Source organism: Dermacentor albipictus, chromosome 5 (genome assembly GCF_038994185.2).
Source record: "Dermacentor albipictus isolate Rhodes 1998 colony chromosome 5, USDA_Dalb.pri_finalv2, whole genome shotgun sequence".
Lineage (NCBI taxonomy): Eukaryota > Metazoa > Arthropoda > Arachnida > Ixodida > Ixodidae > Dermacentor > Dermacentor albipictus.
The window spans coordinates 57,884,794-57,908,013 of NC_091825.1; the positions used below are offsets into that span (position 1 = coordinate 57,884,794).

Below are 23,220 nucleotides of genomic sequence, written 5' to 3' on the forward strand. Positions count from 1 at the left end.
TAGAGCATGGGAAAATGCGCTTGTGCAGCAAAAATTTTTACGCGCCTACCTCTTGGCAACGGTAAATCCTCTGCGCATCCCACTTCCACACTCGCACAACTAACTCAGCGACAAAGCGTAACATTGCGGCAAATCCAATCTCGGATGCCACTGACGTCATATCTGCTGCAGCGTTTCGAACACAGCAACTATCGAAGAAGAACAAGCAGTGGTGCCGAGCACCTAAAGGTCTGAACTTATGGCGCTTCTAGGTTGTGCCACGTAAATACATGTATAAGCATCTGCTATGGGACTGTCCGCTATATTCTGAACCTCGAACTTGAGCCGTCGCCAAACTTGATACGAGGTATCAGGCCTACCTCGCTGCAAGTGTAAGGCTGTACAAAGTGCTCCTGTACACTGGTGGCTGTCACGGGGCTTTGGCTACCGCTCAGTGACTTCATACAACACCCAAAAGCTCCACTGGCAGGCGTTCAGAGCTGCGAATACAAGCCAAACCCTAATGACAGCATCAACGCTTCTCACATTGCCACCTTTGAAGGGTCGTCGCTAATGGAGGAACAGAACCGTTAATCACGTTTAGCTTTCCCCTTTTTTCAGTCAACGCCGTTGCGTACCTCCGCAAAGGGACAACAAAAGTTCGGCAGTACGTTACACTCCTTTAACACATGAAGGCGAAAGCCTGCTACGCATTTGGTAATGCGTCAAGTCATACGATCGGAGGGGTCACACTTCTTGAAAGGCTTAACGAGCCGCATTGTGAAGTAGACGTGTAGCAAGCCGTTTTCTGCGAACGTCTGCCTCCTCTCAACGTTGCCGCCTCGCATCATCGCTCTGCTTCTTTCACAGTTCGGCTCCTTCGGCTTGTTTTTGACGCTTTGCTGCCGCTTCCCACGCTCGTATAGCGCGGTTAGACTCGCGCCAATGACGTTTCTCTTCGATTTTACGTTGCATCCTCTCGGCAGGGGAAAGCAGCACTCGCGGTCGAACGCCTTGCTTCTGCCGCTTGGTACGCCCCATCCCGTTTCTCACTTGGTGAACATCTCGGCCGTAGCTTACTTCCGAGGGGGGCATGCAATGCTTTAGTGATGGTTTGGATGATTATTTTGAGCTTGTTCTTTAGTGAAGCGTATGCTGCTGGGCGGGTTGTGTGGGTGATTTCAATGAATGCGTGAGCCATTGCATTTTTGCCTGTTTACGGGCAATGCACGCCATTCCTGATGATGATAATTTTTGCACTCTGGAGTTACGTCCTAGCATGGCAAGTACGCTTCGGCCGACTGGGGTACCAGAGAGTTTGTCAGACTCTCTGGTACCCTAGTGTGCCGAGCCATATTTGGCATGCTGGGAGGAAACCCCACGGTCGTCGGTCCCGACGCTGTAAAGCTGCCCAACGGCGTAAGATCCCAGATTTCCATACACTAGATGCCACACAATATACACCCGGCCTACAACGAAGGACGAAGACAAGCCAGGGGTAAAGCTGCGCTCGCCAGTGCCCGCTTGGACAAGGATCGGACATACTTTGCAGACGCAGCTTCATACTCTGAGGAAGAAGCGTTCTCCTCAGTTGTCAGCGACTGTTGTTTCGAAGTCCTCAGCGGCGCTACCATCCGGACTTCTAGTTCCAGCGTTGCACAGCAGGTTGTAATTGCTCTTGTATTGACGGATAGTGTATATGACACGGTTTGTTCAGACACCAAGGCCGCTATCAGGGCCTTTCACATGAGAACGTCGGCTCCTCAAGCCCTACGTATCATCCAAAATGCTAAAGGCCTCAAACATCACTCATTGGCTTGGTTCCCTGCGCACCTTGGAACCATTGAGGGTGCCTCACTCAACCCCAACGAGGAGGCGCACTCAGCTGCATGAGGTTTGACTGACCATGCGTTGGGTAACACGTCCTCTCCTGGGCAACCCGAGCCTCTCTGCTCGTACAACGAGATCTGCAAATATAATTATCTGTCAAGAAGACTCCTGCCTTTGCCGCACTCCTCGCTGGGCAGAGCTTAGGCAGTCACTCTAAGATTTCTACAAACAAGCACTTACTCGAGCCCCGCGGCACTGCACACAATGTACTCCGAATGATTTCCAAGCCCGGACTGCCCCCGGTGTCGTGGTTATGCGGGCGTCGAGCATGTCCTGTGGAACTGTGCCTCTGCCGGTCTTCCTTTCACCCAAGAGGAAATGATGAAGCTTACAAAGGCGCAGGACCAGACCTCTCAAATCCTGGCAGTCCAGAGGACCCGGGAGAGGGCCGTCAAGTTTCACCTGATGGTCCCCGACGCTTAGTTTACTCGCCTCTATTGTGGACAGAATAATGTTGTCTCACTCACTCACTCACTCACTCACTCACTCACTCACTCACTCACTCACTCACTCACTCACTCACTCACTCACTCACTCACTCACTCACTCACTCACTCACTCACTCACTCACTCACTCACTCACTCACTCACTCACTCACTCACTCACTCACTCACTCACTCACTCACTCACTCACTCACTCACTCACTCACTCGACTAGACGTCACCTTAAGGTGTATGGGCCGAGAGCATTGCAACGAGTCATTTAGGTCTTTCGCCTGAAATACAGGCAGACTTACCTCAAGCCGATATCTGCGTAAAGCGAAGCATTTCGGTGTGATTGGCTCATGAAACTGTGTGTGTATGTATGAAATACTTTCGATGCATTATTATCAGCATTAAAGAGCAGCATGTTATATGAAGAAATTATCTTGTTTGCAGCGAATTATAGGCAGGCTGGATATTATATTCACATACTTATATGCACTCGTCTAATATATGCCGGTTTCTTCTACTGCAAATGCGGATCGAAACGGGCCAAGCGTCCCAACGCGCTGGCTTGCCGGCGATAAAGCGTGTTCTGTTTCGCCTGTCCACGCAAGCGTCCGTGGCGTAATGGTTTCAATATCAGGCTTGTGTGCTAGAGATTCTGTGTTTGAATGCTGCCTGTAGACAATTTCATTATTGTTTATTGAATTATTTAAAACATCGTACATGCCTTTTGAAAATCGTGAGCTTCCAAACTCACAATGCAGTTGGAAGTCCGAATGACGAAGTTTAAGCAAATTCTCGTGGAAACCATCAATTTCACGCTGGCTGAATCATGCAGCTCCCATAGCCACATGCGCCACAGTTCCCTCTAGTAATAATTGTAAGAAACCCTATTTTTGAAACGGTAAACTCGTAAACTACTTGTCTGCACCCTTCCAATACAGCGCCATCCCATTAATAGCGTTTTACGTTGGAGGCCACACACGAACAAAAGGGTGTCTGGAAATCGGTTAAAAGACTTGGCTTTAAAATTGTTGTCAATCGACATTCTGAGAAGTTGTGCAGTGGTCGTTATGCTTGTCTATTGTTACACAAATCAAGAGCATGTGCAGTGTTGTCGCGTTGCGTGCACCAGAATGTAGACTAGACCGCGGTGTTTTACCGCTGCTTTATGTTACGCGCTGACGCTAGCATTCCAATAATTGAAATTCATTATTATATTATTCTATCAAATGCGCACAGGACTCCTGTATAGGTGTTCAACCTATAGGTTGCGTTTTAGCTTTATTCTAACGCTTTAAATATATTTCTTTATTCTTAAAGCAAAAAAGTTCTGTTGCGCGGCGATACCTGCTTGCTAGAATCATCTCGTACGGGAAGAATGTGACGTGCATTCAGCTTTTATTGCTCTCCACTTCTACATAAAATAAAACGGTACTGTATGAAGTGTTCCCAAATGATGTGCTTACGAGCCAACGCAACTTTGAGGCAGAAGTGTTGCGTATGCAGCTCACATAGGCTACATTTCTTTGGCGACCGAGGCCAAAGTTTATTGAAAAAATCTGATTACTTTGAACGAGCAAAACTAAATTGTTGTTTTCTTGCTTTCCTTGTTATTATCGTCATTCCCAATTGTGTTTCCTGGACGAAATTTAGATTTGTTCCAAGAACCTTTCGCCAAATTTGAGAGCATTGTATACAGCGAATATACGCGTGAATTAGACCTTGTGCGCATGAGTGCACAATCACCTGAGAAATCACGTCGACAACTATGGCGATATCATTAGAGCACCGTAGGGGATTTCATGCCAAATAAACATCTGAACATCAGAAAAAAAAGCATGGTGTCTTAACAGCCAGCGTCCCAAGTAACAAGGAATTGCTGTTTTCCTACCTATTGGTACAGAGACGATACACGGAGGCTTACCTGACAAGCATCTTCCACGTCGCCGCCGGCGCAGACGTTTGACTCGAGAATGATGGCACCGTATTTCGACGTGCACTCTGACTGGGAGACGAAAGGGACTGAGGCCTCCTTCGGCGTCTGTCTGTCTCGACCACCTGGACCAGTTAGAGCAGTGCGCAAGATATGCTGTTTATGCTGCTGTTCTTAGGTATTAGAAAAATTTAGAACACCCATACTTTTCAGACCGATGAACTGAACAATATGTTGCTTCCTAAATAAGGTTGCGCCATTTTCATTAGTATAGAAAAGCAGAGAAGTAAAATTTCTTACGCGTGTCGGTGACGCGAAACCATTCATTTGAACATGCAGCATGTTGCAAACACCCTGGGTACGTTAGATTCGCCTGAACTACCTCAACCAGTTCACGAGGTCATCCACGGTGCATTTCGTGTCAGTGGTGCATTAATAGCGCCGTCAGAACCACGCCGTTCCTTTCGAAAGGTACAGGAAAGGTGCAGGACTGGCTAACGATTTCGCTGATCCTTGTTTGTTGTGCCTGGCGGTCCTTCTGCGCAAAGGAAGCGCACCGACAAACGTGCACCTATGTAGTACCATACAAGCTTCAGCGTCTTTACGACGCCAGCCCGCGTCATGCCAAGATAATTGACAAGTTATTATGTGTCGTGTCTCGGTCTGTTCAACGACCTAGGGCTGATGAATGAGACGAGTTGTGGGACTGAAATATGTAAATAGGTCATCGGTCATGTGCAACCTACTAGTTGCTGCTAAAAGCCTACGCTAACGCGATCGGGGGAACCACGTTGACGCAGTTATCACATCAAATTGCATTTCGATTGCATCGATGGTGGGCTGAAGGTTGGACACCCGAAGCAGAGTCCAGCGTGGTGGTGCGACACCATGGGTGGGATTCTTAGTACTGTGCGACAGTTTCAATTGAACGAAAACAGACATATTGAATTACCTCGTCGAGTGAGCGAAGGAAAACCGCTACGTAAACAGGGGATCTTGAGTGTTGTGAAGTACGCTCGGAGATGTAAAGACTGTGTAATTCGAATATCGGCCACTGCTTTTTGCTGTCTTATCCCCCCCCCCTCCCCCACTGCTACCTTCCTGTCTCTCAACGTAACACCTAACATTCTTCTTTCCATGGCTCCTTGTGCAGTCCTTAACTCGTTTTGAAGCTTCTTTGTCAATCTCCATATTTCTGCCCAATATGTCAGCACCAGTACAATGCATTGATTTTAGACCTTTGTTTTTAATGATAATGGTAAGCTTCCAATAAGGATCTGACAATGTCTGCCGATTGCGCTCTAACCCATTTTTATTCTGTAAAATTTTTTCTCATGATTAGGGTCCCCTGTGAGTAAGTGACCTAAGTAAACGTACTCCTTCACAGACTCTAGAGGCTGACTGGCAATCCTTGTTTACTTGCTCGGCTATTGATCATTATCTTTCTCTTCTGCAAATTAATATTCAGCCCCACTCTTATACTCTCTCTGTAGCGTTCCGCAATAATTCGTTGTTACTGATCCTCAGTGTTGCTGAAAAGGACACTGTCATACGGAAATAGAAGGTTGCGGAGATAGTCGCCTTTGATTCTTGCTCCTGAGCCTTCCCAGTTTAATAGCTTGAAAACTTCTTCCAAGCACGCAGTGAATAGCATTGGGGGGATTTATGTCTCCTTGTCTGACCCATATCTTTATGGGTGTCTTTTTAGTTTTCTTGTGTAGAATTAAAGTGGTTGTGAAAAATCGGTAGATATTTTCAAAGTTATTTACGTAAGCGGTCTGTACTCATTGATTGCGTAATTACTCTATGACTGCTGGTATCTCTACTGCATCAAATGCATTTTTGTAATCTATGAAAGCCATAAACAGTGTCTTATTGTACTCTGCGGATATCTCGATTACCTGATTTATGACATGGATGTGATTCATTGTAGAGTATCCCCTCCTGAAACCTGCCTGTTCCTTTGGTTGACTAAAGTACAATGTTGGCTTTATTCTATTGGAGCTTATCTTGGTGAAAGTTTATATAATACGAAAAGTAAGCTAATGGGCCTATAATTTCTCAATTCTTTAACGCCTCCCTTTCTGTGAATTAGTAGAATGCTGGCATTCTTCCAGTTCTCTGGGACCCTTGAACTTGTTAGACAGTTCGTATAAAGGACCGCTAGTTTTTCATAGTTTTTCAAGCATTTTGTCTCTTCCAGTTTTTATTAAATCTATTTTTATTCCATCTTCTTCTGCCACTTTCCCCGTTTCGTGTCTTGCGAGGCCTTTCTAACATCATCGCTTGTTATGGAAGTAGCCCCTGTAACCAGTTCATTGAAACTAAGAATGAACGTATCGTTGCTGCACTGGGTACTGTACAGGTCAGTGTAGAATTTTTCCGCTACTTTTACGATAAGTTCGGGATTGCTGATGATATTACCCTGCTTATATTTCAGTGCATAGATCTTGGTTTGTCCGATGCCAAGTTCTTACTGATTTCAAACAGCGTCCTCTTTTTTACTGCTTCCTCAGTCTTTCTCGCGTTATCATGTCGAATATACCTTATTTTCATCTTGTTCATTAGTTTTGAAAGTTTCGCGAATTCTCTCGGATCGTTTGAATTGGACACTTTAATTCTTTTCCGTTTCTTTATTAGGTCCTTTGATACGGCAGCATTACAGAAAACGGCTGTAAGTGTTGTTTTATCAGAACTACCACGAACAAAATTATATGACAATTGGCATCTAAGACGCTTGTAACTATACACCGAGTTTCATCTACTTTTCATAATTACGCAGTTCCCAGTGAAGTTGTAAATATTCTGGAATTCCTGTCTGCTCTCAGTACGGGGCTTCTGTGGGAGGGAAGCAGACAGTCCCATGCTTCTAATAATAGAGAGTTTTAGAATTGGGGCCCCAAGCGGCTTGGGGACCCAAGAAAATTGCGCGCGACAAGTGCGCATGCGCAGAACCCAAGCCAGTCTTGCGTTCTTGCGTTCGCGTTAACCCAAGACCCAAGAATCGAAAACTAGCGTGGGCCCCCAAGCCGTCTTGGGCCGCCCTCGCGGGTGACAGCGATGGCGTACAGCAGATGGTCGCAGAGCAAACTTTATTTACTTCGACTGATTTTCGCCATTTCACACGGGTGAACTCGCAGATTTTCGCAGCGCGTCACAAGAAAACACCAACTAAGAGCACTTGGCTTCGATTGGCTTTGCTTGGCTTAGAACCGCACACTTAATTCGTAATGCTAACTGGTACTAACACAGTTTCTTACATTTTATTGTTCGTTCTTTTTGCTCAAAAATGCATTCTGTTTGTTTTCACTTGTAACAAAAGAGGTTCATTTTTTTTTTCTTTCAAGCACCTTTCTATTTTCCACACTGCGACGCCCCGAGCGCTCAACCCAACGCTGTCTGCGTTCGACCCAATCCTCAAACTCTGCTGCTCACCTAGACCCAAGAGCAACCGACGCAACGCGGCTTGGGGGCCCAGAGCCTTGCGCCCCCAATTCTAAAACTCTCTAATAATAAAATTTAATAATAATAAGAATAAGAATAATAATAATAATAATAATAATAATAATAATAATAATAATAATAATAATAATATAGACATAGATGCGTCAAATAAGGTAAAAGAAACCAGTTTCGCTGCTCGTCCTTACCACAGTGAAAGGGATGATGAATTTTCCTGTTTCTTTATTTTGTTCACGAAGGAGCTGTACCTAATAAAATGAGGAGATCAAGATTGTTTTCTGGCAACGTATTTCTCGGTTTCAATGAGTTGTTAATTAGTTTTTCGCAGTTGTGAGTGGTCGAATGGTGGCGGATGACATTATGCACTATGGGGCCGTGAGCAAACGCATAGAGCACCCAGTGTATTATAGCACGGCAAGCATGCGTAGAGTTCCATTTGTGAGCTGTTGATTGATCATACAGCCGACTTATTATCCTTGCCACCAGACAAGCCGCCGCAGCTGCCTGCCGCCGACTAAGCTCCAGGGGAGGGCAAATAAATCCAGCGCCATCTATGATCCTTGTCACGAAATAATCCTCGCGCTAGGCGCTACAGGAAACGCCTTATCAGGCCAGTCAGTAATCCTGCCTATATTGCTCCGCTCTTACGCTTTTTGCAGTGTCGTAATTTTCAGCGTCACGACAAAGTGACATTACTGTCCTTTTCTGATCACATGTACCATTTTTGTGTTCTTGTAAGCTACGGAACACTGACATACTACTCCACTACTGACACTACTCCCCTTATGTAGTACCCCACATGGGCCCTTAAGCTGATAATAAATTATGATGATGACAGCTGGAGCTTGTTAGTAGACACATTCGTCCTGCATTGCAGTGAAATGGGCTATGACGTTGCATTAAGTGCTTTTACAGTAAGCAAGTTTTTCTTACCGTAATCTCGGATTCACGCATACCACACAAAATACGAAAAACTTAAGCAAAGATAGCCGTCAAACGTTGTCACTGCAACAACTGCTGCGCACAAATTGGCCGGGTGCATTCTTTGGGGGTTTCCTCCGAGGCAGCAGTGCCGGCCAGACGGCGGCAGTTCGACACCGACTGTGACGGGCAAACACGCGGCTTTCTTATAAGCAACAGCGTGCGCAGCCTCCGTGGAGGCGGTAACGAGGGCGAACTGTTTCGTGGAAGCAGAGCGAACGATATCTGTTTCCGGTATTGCCTCGTCCTCGCATCAAAGGTTGGATATGAGAGGCGGAGTTCTGTGTACTATGCAACACCTCTTATCTGCCTCAACAAGGTCATCGAACTCTTTTGTGTAGTGAACTAGGGAAGAAGAACGTTTTAAAGGCGGATCTTTGGTGCAGAGAGAACGTGTGCTGAGGTGTGCGGATGTCTGCAGACATGTGTGAGCTCTGACTGGAATCTGACCGCTTGTTTGAGTATGTAAATAATGCAAAATAAGCCCCCTTTTCTTTCCCGCCTACTCCCGGACGTACTCATCCACATGGCACGAAAGATTCCTTGACGAAACGCTACCACAAGCCTCAAAACTACAGAGCACAGTAACGTGACTACCTCGCGGGAAAATGTCAGTGGTATCACTTTCGTCACGAGAACACTTGCTGAAAATCGGCAAATGTTGTTCTCTCGCATTCCTATGGGCTTAGTATAATGTCAGCAAGATGTGTAGTTGTCATACTAAGCAGTTATTGCCTTCGCAATAATGCTTTTTATAAGAATTAGTCCTACTTGCCACTGTGTCAGAAAGGTGTGAGTGCTGTCGCCTAATGCAAACGCGGCAACGTGAAGTATATTTGCGCCGAGTTGTTTCCAGCTGTTTTATGGCCGCGCTCGAGCAACGAAAAGCTACAGAACAGATCAAAAGCGTGGCAGTTTGGGCGAGTTGATATGTCGTTACTTTTATAGGCTTGTAGCGCAGCATACCTCCCTACCTCCTTCCTTTTTTGCTCTTTCTGAGCTGTGCTACAAGCTTAAAAAAGTCTACAGAACAGGAACACAATCGATGCCTAAGCATCAGTAATGGTGGTCTTTAAGTTGGTTCTCACCGTAAGATTCTCGACCCCATCCGGCGATGACACCGTCCTTTCCAACCAGGTCTTTGGCGTCTAGTGGAAGGCAGATGGGCCTCTGAAACTCGTTGTAGTCGACGCTGATGACGAGCTCTAGAAGGGCGATGTCGTTAGCCAGGTTGCGCTTCCTGTAGTGCGGGTGCATGTGACAGTGTCGGACAGCTTGGTGTAGGCCATCGGTGAGACGATGCACACCCGTCTTGACGCTGAGGCTCTTTTGACTGGTACCCCAAATTGTCAGAACAAAAAAAAATATCCAAAACTCGTTCAATATGTGGACTGAACAATATCCAGCTGAAATGGTAACAATTCTTGGAAAGCCGCTGCTACTATCACTTTTCAAGGAGTCATGAAGTATGCTAAGTCATCAAAGTAGAAGTTTTTGTGGTAGCTAGATTTTTATGAAGTACTGTAGTAAGCTTCGGCACACTTAGAAGACACCTTTAGAAAGACATGTCTTGCGAATCCCACCCATGCGTCTTCCTGGTCCGAGTCCATACTAACAATACTTCACGCGTCTACTCTGTCCTCTCCTCTCCTATTTACGGCACCTAGACTCTCCACCCGTGCACATTATGCCTGTTTACCTCAGTCGGTAGAGCACGAGACTGTTATTCTTCGTGTCGTAGAATAAAGCACCACGTTGGATGCCCATACGTGAGTTCCGAGTCGTGGCTTCTGGGCCAGAGAGCTATAGCTGAAGCTACCACTCACTGACACCTGACCGGCAAGCGGACAACGGCACTATAATTATGTATTCTCCAGGCAAGAACTGGCATGGCTGGCTAGTGCAGCTCACGGAGCATGCCCGGCGTCGTGCCACGTGCCCCAGTGCGTAAAAGGGAGAGAGCGCACCTCACAATTTGCTTTAATTGTTTGCAAACAGCTCTCTTGCCCCTTTTTCTTTTTTTTTTTACTCGTTTTCGTTTTTATCAGCTGTAGGTGTCTTTACTGTGTGCTAGCAACAGCTACTACAATACTTTCTGATTTGCCTAAAGGAATACGCTTCATGGTACAGTAACCGTGCTATAATAGTATTGGCAGCGGCTTCGTTATGTTTGCGACTGTCAATGTCCGGAAGCTTTCGACAGGACTAAATGTGTTTGCAGATGCTTGCAACCAAAGATGGCTGCTAACTTGCCGCGAGCCGTCGCGTCAGTTACCCTTTGTGGAACTTACAGGCATGAAGCGCCAGCGTGATATTGACCACGCCCCTCCTTTTTACCATTGCGTGTGTTGCTTTTTGTGCAATATTATAGTAATAAATACCAACGTTAAATTAACGTTCGTCACCTTTTTTGCTGACAATAGGACGTCTCTTACCCATCGCAACAGTGAGCAGCGGTCAGAACATGGCGGGGAGAGACCAGGCTACCGACGCAGATGAAATCATTGTACTTGTCGAAGATAGCCACCTGCATCGAAATAAAAAAATCCGATGTTCTACGTGCCAAAACAACATTATGTATAAGACACGCCCTAGTTGGGGACTCCTGATAAATGTTGATCGCCAGGGGTTCTTTAACGTGCACATATTGCAAAATACGTGGGCGTCATTACATTTCGTCCCATTCAAAACGCGGCCGCCACGGCTGAGATTTGATCCCATAATCTTAGGGATAAGCAGCACAACGTCAAAGTCACTACACCACCATGGCAAATCACCTTAATTGAATGTGCGAAGGTTAAAACAACAATGTGAAGCTCCCCACCTCCCCCCATCTCTGTCGCAACTCCCCTCTATATCGTCACAAGACATAAGCTACAGGACTTGTCACACTTGAAGACCGCATTTGGTTTCCGTGCACATTTTTTACAGCCTACCAAAAACGCATAGTGACCTGTCTTTGGGGAAGGGGCACTTGTGTTGACAAGAATTGTTCAGAAGTTCCTCGTTGTGTTAAGGATATTGTAACGTGTTCCCTCTTATTGCTGCGTGTCAAATGACTCAATGTCAGACCTCTAGTACTGTCGGAAATTGGGCGGCAAAAGTAACTTTTGCAATGGAATGTGAAGTGCATCTTCAGACGCGGCGATTCCGTGGACTCCGCCGCTGCAGTTGCAGACGAGCGTCCGCTCTGGATGACCAGCACAAAGAGAAAGGCCTCGACGCGATCAGATTTTTCGCGTGTGTGTTCAGAAGATTTTCTTTGCAGGGAGCTCATGGTGACGAGCTCGGCCCCGGTGATCAAACTGAGATATGAACAAAAGGCGTGTATTCGAGTCGGTCAACTATTTCGAATGGACAAAGTCAACTATTCCTTCGTGCACGCACATTAAAGCTCTCCTGTTCAAATGTATTCTAAAGCTACTATGCTTCACAACCAACGTTCTGCTGGAAGCTGATAGAGGACGTGTTATTAAAACAGTACAGGTGCCGACTAAGAAAATGAAGGTGTGTTCATGCCTACCTTGTGCGACCACTCCTAGTTCACATGGTCTCTCCCATGCTTCCGAATCTCTCCGGCAAACTTTCCAGCGAGCGCCGCGCATCGTACGCTGTATTACTTCAGAGAATAAACCTCCTCTTTCAAAGAGTGGCTGTTTCTTTTTAAAGCTGCCTGCAGTCGGCGAGGTTCCCTTTCGGAGGCAGCACTCGAGATCCAAGAGTGCGCATAATATTTCACGGCGTCATCTACTTCTTGTTGATCGTGGCGTATTCGCGGTCGTTGTAATAAAGTCGTTTTAACCACGTTAATGGCTTTTCCGTTCTAGTTATCCTACAGTTCTTTCTCTTGTAAAGCTTGATGCTCAGGTGCCAGCTAAACAATGGCTACGAAATCGCACCACGAAAATTTGAGGAGCATGAAAGCTAGCAATACGCTTCGAACAGCAGCACTTTCACTTTAGCAATTAGATTGCGTATAGTCTTCCCATTTGTACCCCCTGACTCAACGATCATGCCCAAGACCGTCATTGAATCGACTTTGGCTATACGACAACCGTTTTTTGTACATAAGTTAATGTCTCTGTCTTCTAACGATGTCCATCCCTTGGGCCTTGGACCGCGTTTCTTGGGACTATACAGCAAGAGTTCCGACTTCAAGGGGGAGCATCTGAGACCGGTGGGTTCGAGATAGGTTTCAATAGTGTCTATTGCCTGCTGTAAGGCTCCCTCAACCTTACCGTCATTGCCTCCTGTGCACCATATAGTTATATCGTCAGCATACATAGTGTGTTTGATGCCTTCAATCTCGAGAAGCTTTCTGCTTAGGTCAACCATGGCTATATTGAAAAAACAGGGGGAATGACCGACCCCTGTGGCGTGCCCCTCTCGCCAAGTTCCAGCAGTTGTGGTTCAAGATCGGCCACCCGGAGGGTAGCCTTCCTATCCGAGAGGAACGATCTAACATAGTTATAAAATCTCTCACCGAGATTGAGCCGAGATATCGAGGCTAGGATATGCGAATGTAGAACGCTGTCGAAGGCCTTTTGAAGATCAAGTCCCAAAATGGCACGAGTGTCGCTAGAGTCGTTGTCTATGACTTGATTCTTAATCAGTTTCATGGTATCATGTGTGGATAGGCCTGGTCTGAATCCTATCATACTATGGGGGTATATGTCGTTATTCTCCAGGAACCGGGAGAGTCGATTCCGGACCGCGTGCTCTGCTACCTTACCCACGCAGGATGTAAGCGAGATGGGCCTCAAGTTGTCAACGCTAGGTGTTTTGCCATGTTTGGGGATAAGTACTGCGAGAGCAGTCTTCCAAAGTAATGGGACGGTTCCGCTCCTCCAAATTTCATTAATGTCCTCTATGAGGTATGCGATTGATTTTTCATCCAGATTTCGCAAGGCCTTGTTGGAGATGCCATGCGGCCCTGGTGCGGATCTACCATTGAGTCCATGTAGAACTCTACGAATCTCCTCAACGCCAAACTCTGCATCTAGGTAGGAATTGGCCTGGGCCTGGTAATCAAGATGTACAGGAGACCGCCCTGAGCTGACTGGGAGATATTTGTTGGCAAGCGTGCGGATTAATTCGTCCTCAGAGGTCATTCGTGCAGCCTCATGTATGGTTCTACCAATGACATGCCTCTGATTAGACGTAGTATTGGTCTCGTTAAGCAGATGCTTAAGCAAGTTCCAAGTTTTACCATTGCGCATTTGGCCGTCTATCGAATTGCAAACCTCGTCCCACTGCTGTTTAGAGAGGGTTACACAATGCTCCTCAATGTGTTTGTTTAACTCAGATATCTTTTTCCGTTGCCTACGATTAAGTCGTTGACACTTCCATCTGTTCAGAATGGACTGTTTGGCCTCTAACAGGTGGGCTAGCCTGCTGTCCATTTTTTCAACAGGAAGGTCGGTGCAGACCTTAGAGGTTGCACGCCGAACGTCATCTTTAACCTGAACCATCCATTGCTCTATAGTAGGTCGTGAATCCGAGGAAGGCCTCTCCTCCCGAAGCTTGCGGAATTTTTCCCAGTCTGTGTACGAGAATTCGCGCTGTTTTTTACCCACGATAGGAAGCTGGGCTTCACAAATATAGTGGTCACTACCAAGGTTCTCAGCCAAGTTATTCCATTTGGCCTCAGTCACGTTCTTGATGAAGATGAGATCGGGGGTAGAGTCTCTACACGTGAATGTCCCGATTCGGGTTGGAAAGTTAGGGTCAGTGATCAGCGTCAGGTCCAGATCCATGGCATTCTGCCAGAGATGCTTACTCTTATTGGTGTCATATTTATAACCCCAGACATGAAACGGGGCATTAAAGTCCCCTGCGACAATAAGAGGGCTTGACCCTGCCATGTCCTAATGACCATCGGTTATCTTTCCTCCTCACTACGTGTCCTGCCCGTGCTCATTTCTTTTTCTTGATTCCAACTAAGATATCATTAACTCGCATTTGTTCCCTCACCCAATCTTATCTTTTCTTGTCCCTCAACGTTGCAGCTCTCATTCTTTTTTCCATAGCTCGTTGCGTCGTCCTCAATTTAAGTATAACCCTCTTCGTAAGCCTCCAGGTTTCTGCCCCGTACGTGAGTACTGGTAAGACACAGCTGTTACAAACTTTTCTTTTGAGGGATAATGGCAACTTGCTGTTCATGATCTGAGAATGCTGCCAAACGCACCGCTGCCCATTCTTATTCTTCTGATTATTTCAGTCTCATGATCCGGATCCGCAGTCACTGCCTGTCCTAAGTAGATATATTCCCCTACCACTTCCAGTGCCTCACTACCAATCGTAAACTGCTGTTCTCTTCCGATACTGCTAAACTATAATTTAGTTTTCTGCAGATCAATTTTTAGAGCCACCCTTCGGCTTGGCCTCTCCAGGTCAGTAAGCATGCATTTCAATTGGTCCCCTGAGTTACTAAGCAAGGAAATATGATCAGTGAATCGCAAGTTACTAAAGTATTTTTTATTAACTCTTATCCCCAATTCTTCCCAATCCAGTTATCTGAATACCTCCTAGAAACACAGTGTAAATAGCATTGGAGAGATTGTATCTCGCTGCTTGACGTCTTTCTTTATTGGGATTTTGTTGCTTTCGTTATGGAGGACTACGGTGGCTGTGGAGCCGCTATAGATATCTTTCAGTACTTTTACATACGGCTCGTCTACACCCTGATTCTGCAATGCTTCCATGACTGCTGAGGTTTCGACTGAAGCAAACGCTTTCTCGTTATCAATGCGAGCTATATATAAGGGTTTGTTATAGTCCGCACAATTCTCTGCCACCTAATTGATAGTGTGAATATAGTCTATTATTGAGTAGCCTTTATGGAATCCTGCCTGGTCCTTTGCTTGACACGAGTATAAAGTGTTCCTGATTGTATTTGCGATTACTTTAGTGAATAGTTTGTAGGAAACTGACAGTAGGCTGATCGGTCTATAACTTTTCAAGTCTTTGGCGTCCCCTTTCTTGTTGATTAGGATTGTGTTAGCGTTCTTCCAATATTCCGGATCCTGGGGCGGCTTCTGAACACCCCCCACAAGTCCTGATGGAAGCCCGAACCACCAAGACAACACCACCATCGCCAAGCACTATGGAGTTAGGCGCAGGCTGCAACGACTGACCCCGGAGTACGGACGTTTGCCTGAGACGACCAGGAAGATTGTTAACAAGTCAACGACGACAATGGCAGCATGAGCGTCCCCCGTCGTGCTTCAACAAATGAAAGAGCCACCTTCCTACCGTGGAGCTTCGTCGGAGGATCCGGAAACCTGGCTCGAGAATTTCGAAAGGATTTCGGCCTTCAACAACGAGACGTCTGAGGACAAGCTGTGCCACGTGTACTTCTCCTTGGAAGATGCCGTGGTTCGAGAACCGGGTGTCCACCCTTACAACGTGGGGCCTGTTCCTCAGTAACTTCCTCAGGACCTTGACGAGCATCGTCCGGAAAGAAAGGGCCGAAGTTCTATTGGAAGCCCGAGTGCAGGTGTCCGACGAGAACGTTGTTATATTTACTGAAGAAATGAGCCACCTGTTCCTCCACGCCGATCCAGAAATGTCCAATGAGAAGAAAGTCCGTTTACTCATGCGTGGTGTGAAGGAAAATTTTTCGACGGAATGATACGAAGCCCCGCCAAACACCGTCGAAGTGTTTTTTCGCGTGAGAACGAATATGGAGAAAACACTGTAAATGCAGAACCGACAATTCAATTCCCGCACGAACTCAACAAACTACGCCGGAGTAGAATCACTGACCACCGACGACCTGCGTCTAGTGTATAACCAGTTTCCGACTCGATCTGGTGATGGTTCCTATTACGGTGACAATGCGAACCTGCTTGGTGTTCATTAAATATCGTTCGTCTTGGTGAAAACATGGCGCTTTACCGTGCACGGACAAGCAGGCATAGCTGCGCACTTTACTAAGACTGACAACATTGACACTAACCTGCCTTTATTAAAGTTTCTTGGAATTGGTGTTGGTTTGATGCTGCATCCCATAGTCGCATATAAGCGGAGCGGAATGACTCTCTTGTGCTTGGGTTCAGAGACTGAATTCCCGCGCGAGGCGGCTGCATTCCATTGGGAGAAAAAATTCGAAAACGTTCACGTACCGTTTCGGGTGGACGGTGAAGCTCATCAGGAGTCCTCGTCTACGGCGGTCCTCATTAGCGCTGGGCTGTTTTTAAATCATTAAAACCACCAATCAAGACGTATGCAATGCATGGAAAATAATTTCAGGTTAGCATGAATATTTGTCCAATCTAATGCTTCACTATATCGTATTTTTTCTGTCTTTGTTATGTTTCCGCAGTAGCCTCCTATAGCTCTCCCTGTGCTCATTTTGTACTTTAATGCGGATGGAAACGAAGGAGAGAACGCCTGATTTAGTAGTAGCTGAGATGAAAGCTAGTGACTCGTTTCGACACGGTGGTGCCACGATGAAATCTACACTGCACTATACCCGAGCTGCTGTCCTGTTGCCTCGACCAGCCTTCACGAGTGATTTTCCTGTCCTTTTTCTATGTCGAAGACGAGGACCCACCTGCTATTTCTACGGATACCGCAGCCGCTCAATCACCTCATCCGTGCCACAGGCATTTATTGACTGACTTGTTTAATTATTTTCAATGGGGGCGAAATGCGAAAAAGCCCGCGTACTAAGATTTAGGTGCACGTTAAAGAACCCCAGGTGGTTGAAATTTTCGGAGTCCTCCACTACGGCGTGCCTCATATTCAGACAGTGGTTTTGGCACGTAAAAAACCCAATTTTTTGTTTAATTATTGGTGCTTGGCGCATTGCTAATCGCCGTTTTGCGGGGCCTGCTTGTCACTGGAACCGCTGAGCTTTTAAGCTGGTAAATGGTTGGTTGTGTACTGTAGTCACAATGCTCGTGACGCCAGTTTGATGGTGGCGTCATCTTCCTTCCTTGGAACCTTCTTTGAAACTTCGTTGAACCCTCTTTGAACCCACCTTCATTCGAGAAAGGAGCCTTCGAAGACGCTTTAGTTAGAATATTGAGTGGTTTTCGCCGCTTATAGATTGGTGTAGTACTTTGCTGTTGTGATCGTCCCCACATGATCCATGCACCGAGGTTGTCTGCTGCAATGTTCATATAAGGTGAGGGAACCATTATTGGAAGATTGGACTTGGACATCTAAGAGTGATGCGCGTTATATATTGCTGTGAGCCTACAGCGCTTTCGTACCGCATACAAGTAGACTTACCAGCCACGGGTGTTTGTGCTCGGTGTACTCTTGACCACCGACAATCCTGGGAAGCAGCTCCTGGGGTTCGCCGCAATCTGCCATGTCTGCAATAGTGAAAAAAAGGTTGCTAGAGCTGCCCATTCCGAACCTATAATCCCTTAGTGCGATGTATGATTACTTTCATTCGAAAAGTTGGACCCGCCATGGTAGCTCAGTGGCTATGGTGTTGGGCCTCTGAGCACAAGGTCGCAGGATCGAATCCCGGCTACGGCGGCGGCATTTCGATTGGGGCAAATGCGAAAACAGCCGTGTACTTAGATTTAGCTGCAGGTTAGAGAACCCCAGGTGGTTGAAATTTCCGGAGTCCTCCACTATGGCGTGCCTCATAATCAGAAATTGGTTTTCGTGCGTAAAACCCCATAATTAGAAAAAAATGGATGGACCTCAATACGCTTTCGCGCCCAATACACTTCTTAATTTATTCATTCATATCAAGGATGAGTCATTATTCTCGATGGCAAAGAATATGATGCGTATACGTAGAAAATGTCGTAGTCAATATTATATGTTCTCCTGAAATGGCTTAGCAGCATGCTTAACTGTAATATACATGCAGACAACAAGGAAGGCCGGAAAATAATGGGAAAACTAAACTCAAGCGTAAGTATCGCTAGTTCTCGGCAAATAACTTATTTCGATAATGATATTACCTACTACATAAACATTATTCTTTAGATCTGCAGAATTGTTCATTGCACCGCCAATTCCGTAATGCAGATTTAGTGCAGTTGAATAAAAATGTAAGTAGCCAATTTATCTTTCCGCCAGCCGAGCTCCACTCTCTTACGGAGACTGCCCAATCAGCACCTGCTGAGGCTTGTTTATAACTGGCGGGCCACGCACTACTGGTGGAGCAGAGAATGCTGTTTCAAATATTTACCTGTGGCATAGGTTTACGAAGACGCTTCTCTACAGACACAAAATTGAACATGTACAGCTCGCATGTGCAGCCGTGGACAAACAAAATGCGAACAGGAAGGTGCAAAGTAGAGTACCTTTGTCATGTAATAACTCGAGAACACGCTCTCCCACCGCTATTTATCTAATGACCAGAGATGGTAGGTGATAGATTGTAGAGGGTTAATCGCGTGCGAAAAACACAAAATTAAGCTGGCCTTATTCGAACAGACGAGTCAATAAATGAAATATTGCGTTCTATTTAACACCAACCTGTCATTTATGTTAACAACGGCTGTACATTCAATAAATGCGTGGAATCACCGCATGAGGGTAATTGCTTTGAAAACATAAGCCGGTTTATCTATGAGCGCGGCAATTTCACTCAAGCGTCCACACTTGTGTACCAAATTCGAAGTGGACTTAGAGTTGGCTAGTATTGGATACTCGATTCCAGATATTGCTATTCATATTCCTTTCGGTATCTATATACGTAGCCGTTAGCTGCCAGATGCCGGCAATAACTGCATGTCTCTGCACCCAGAAGGCGCTGATTTGACATAAGGATATATAGAGAAAGCAGTTGATTGGGACCCGGAGAAAGGTGAAATGTCAATTCGCCGTCATGCTTCCTCGCATTCAATGAACTTTGTTTGTAGCACGGAAACATTACTATGTGACAGGAAAGGAAGTTCTGGCTTTATGCCTTGTTTTCCTTTCGTATACGGTGAAGTTTCCATTGGAGCCGGTGCTGTACCTCCTACATCTTCAAGAAAGTTTTTTAGGAGCATTTGCCCTGTGATGGACACATACCATGGTTTTTATTTGTATGAGGGAATCGAATATCTCGAGAAGTGACGGAAAATTAAGAACTCCATAGAAATCCCTCCTCATGAAGTTATTGAGAACATACTGAAACGCCAGACAGAACAAAACCGTTGGAAACAGATGCCTAGTCGTAACCGATTGCACTTTTTGAAAACGATCGTCCAAAACAAACAGCATTAGTACCAGAAGCACAGAATATCTATCTATCTATCTATCTATCTATCTATCTATCTATCTATCTATCTATCTATCTATCTATCTATCTATCTATCTATCTATCTATCTATCTATCTATCTATCTATCTATCTATCTATCTATCTATCTATCTATCTATCTATCTATATATGTATATATATATATATATATATATATATATATATATATATATATATATATATATATATATATATATATTCCTACCCACATTCTACCTGTGGATACGTTTCTAAACTTTGACACATTACTACATAAACCCGTGCACATGCCTAGGCTGCCTGCATGCATCATAGCTACACCTGATGGCAATAAACTGTACACATGAGATTATTTCAGAGCTACTTATCAGATAGGAACTATGATCGCGGTAGACTAATCCACAAGCATGTTCATTCTTCGACACGTAGTACCTTTCCATCGTCACTATTCCCTCTACTCGACTTCCCTTCTATTCCCTTTTTACTTGTATGTAGTAGCAGATCAAAGACGCTCCTTACGCCAATCCCTCCGCTTTTAAAGCGAAGCTACATCTGCGAGGCCTCTCGGGCATTCCTGAACGTCACTGCTAGGTGCTGTTGCTGCCCTACTTAATAGCTCACGCCTAAAGAAATAATAAAAATTCAATGATAATTTAGCGGTAAGGGCTAAAGAAATACGCTAGCATTACTTCCCACTTGATTGAGGTCCTCGATCCAAGATTTACCACATTGTAATCCACCACATTGTAAAGTGTTGTGGAGGAGCTCACTCAACACACGTCCTGCGCCTCTTCGAGGAGCGAAGTGCAGCAGACGGTGGTGTGGAGCACATCATCTGCTGCATTGTATATATATATATATATATATATATATATATATATATATATATATATATATATATATATGGGCCTCCACCACATATTACTGGAGTACGGAGGTTTATTGGACGAGTCCAGCAAACAGGCGGTGACTGGGAACAGTACGTCCGAAGAACAAGATGGTGGTGTTCGAGCGCCGATCTCCTCCCCTCCGCTCTTGATGATGATCGGGATGGCATTCTCTTCCTTTCTTCATTACAATTGCCCCCATCGAGAAGGATGGAGCCATGCTGGCGATGTAACAGGCGGGGACAAGAACGTCGAAGTACGGCTTGAGGAGGCCTACGTGAACACGTGCTTGTTTGGGGACTCCGACTTCTTAGTACCCTGGCGCGCGACGGCGGCATAATCGAGCGATATGATCAATGGCCACAGCATGCAAAACAGACCGGTCGGTTGTCGCGCGTTCGCCAGGGATTTGCAGTGATGGGAGCTGCCTATGTCACGAATGGCTGAATCGGGGCTGCAGCATGACACACCATGGGATGGTCAGGGCTATTGAAGCTGCTGCCGCTTTACTATCTCAGCGTAACTAAGAGGCAAAGCGACATGGGGCATTGGAGCCAACGTTGGCACGGGAGCCACCGCTGGCTCCCGCACGGGATCCCGTTGGCACGGGAGCCAACGGGATAGGTCGCTGCAGTTGCTGCTGCTGTGGGAACTCCTGACGCTGAGCAAACGGCAGGAGAGACAACTGACGGGCCACCTCCTCACGCACAAGTTCTTTCATTTGTGCGAAAAGGTATGACTGCTCAGGCAGGATGTCCAGGGCAGCGAGTAATTGATTGTACATGTGAGATTAACGTCGGGTGAGAGCCCGCTGCCTTCTCAATTCGTCCATAGCTGTTGCACAGAGTTACCACTTCAGACACAGTGCCAGCAGACTTCGCAACAAGCATTTGAAAGACATCGTCGTCGACACCCTTCATAATATGCTGTATTTTGGCACTATCGTTCATTGACGCATCGGCGCGCCTGCAGAGATCGATTATGTCCTCAATACTCAATATAGGCGGTAAAAGTTTCATTTGGTTCCTGTGCCCGTTTGCGCAGCCATTGTTCGGCGCGTAATTTCGACACGGCAGGGCGACCGAAAACGGCAGATATTGCCTCCTTAAAAGCTGACCAGTTCTCATGTTCCGATTCGTGGTTCGTATACCAAAGCTTCACCACGCAAGCCCGGTAAAAGTTCGCGCTACTCAACTTAGCAGCGTCATCCCATTTGTTGTGTCCACTAACTTTTTCGTAGGCCGACAGCTAGTCCTCGACGTCCTGGTCTTCCGTACCTGAAAATACCGGGGGGTCTCGCTGGCGGACCGGCTGGGGCAAACGCCGGCCGGGAGAGATGGTGGCGGTTGGGCAGCGTCGGTTTGAATGGTCGAGTGCAACGTGCGGGATCGGAGTTCCAGGGTGCCGGCGATGTGCGTACCCAGCACGATCTACCAGATGTAAGGAGGTTTATTGGACGAGCCCAACAAACAGGCGATAGCTCGGAACATAACGTCTGGAGAACAAGATGGTGGTGTTGTCATCGGGATGTCATTCTCTTCCTTTCTTCATTAGACTTGGAACAATATTTGCAGAGATAAACCGCAGCTCTATAACACAGGGAAAAGCGACACCACTAATTTATGCCAGCGCCCCATTGTCTTCCTCTTCTCCTCATGTCTTTTCATAGCGGCAAACACAACTACCTAACAATACATACATACATACATAAATTCATACATACATACATACATACATACATACATACATACATACATACATACATACATACATACATACATACATACATACATACATACATACATACATACATACATACATACGTACATACATACATACATACATGCATACATACATACATACATACATACATACATACATACATACATACATACATACATACATACATACATACATACATACATACATACATACATACATACATACATACATACATACATACATACATACATACATGCTCCTCGAAGCTCTCCCGTCCGCTCTATACGTTAGTCCATGACCGGATTCCCACACATCACACACATACATGGTGTGGGAGTTGGCGCGGAGAGGTAGCCACCGTGGCCATGGTTTACTTAGACCGGCCAGCCATGGCACTGTGTTATCTCGGGAGCGGCAGCTAACGCGGCCGCGCAGGTCGAACGCTCTAGCATGTTTTATTTTCGCTCTACCTGCACGTGGGCCCGCCTTTTTCTTCGCCTGTTTTAGATGCGATAGTCGCGCCGCTGCAATGGTTGTCCACTTTGATATTTCTAGTAATAATGCATTGAAAATTTAATTACGTGCCGAATCGTAGGATCGAACCTCCGCCCCCTAGCTAGCAGCCCGATCCTTGAAGCATTAGGCCACAAACAAACGCATATTTCCATCGTGCCGACACCGCATAACTCCGTGAGATGATCGTGGCATGTGTCGAATTGCGTAGCACGTGC

The 23,220-nt window shown here is 46.0% G+C and overlaps 1 protein-coding gene across 5 annotated transcripts in view; it reads right to left on the minus strand.

Annotated features, from left to right (window-relative positions):
* Positions 1 to 23,220, minus strand: part of LOC135911198 (clotting factor G beta subunit-like) — an 84,866-nt gene that overhangs the window by 6,690 nt on the left and 54,956 nt on the right. For 4 of the 5 annotated variants that reach the window (XM_065443392.1, XM_065443390.1, XM_065443388.1 and 1 more), the window contains 4 exons: positions 17,919 to 18,004; positions 11,114 to 11,205; positions 9,767 to 10,011; positions 4,227 to 4,360 (listed from right to left, as the gene is read on the minus strand). In XM_065443392.1, the coding sequence (XP_065299464.1) occupies positions 4,227 to 4,360; positions 9,767 to 10,011; positions 11,114 to 11,205; positions 17,919 to 18,004 (557 nt within the window). The remainder of the gene's footprint in view (positions 1 to 4,226; positions 4,361 to 9,766; positions 10,012 to 11,113; positions 11,206 to 17,918; positions 18,005 to 23,220) is intronic. The other variant, XM_065443389.1, reaches the window with a different exon arrangement.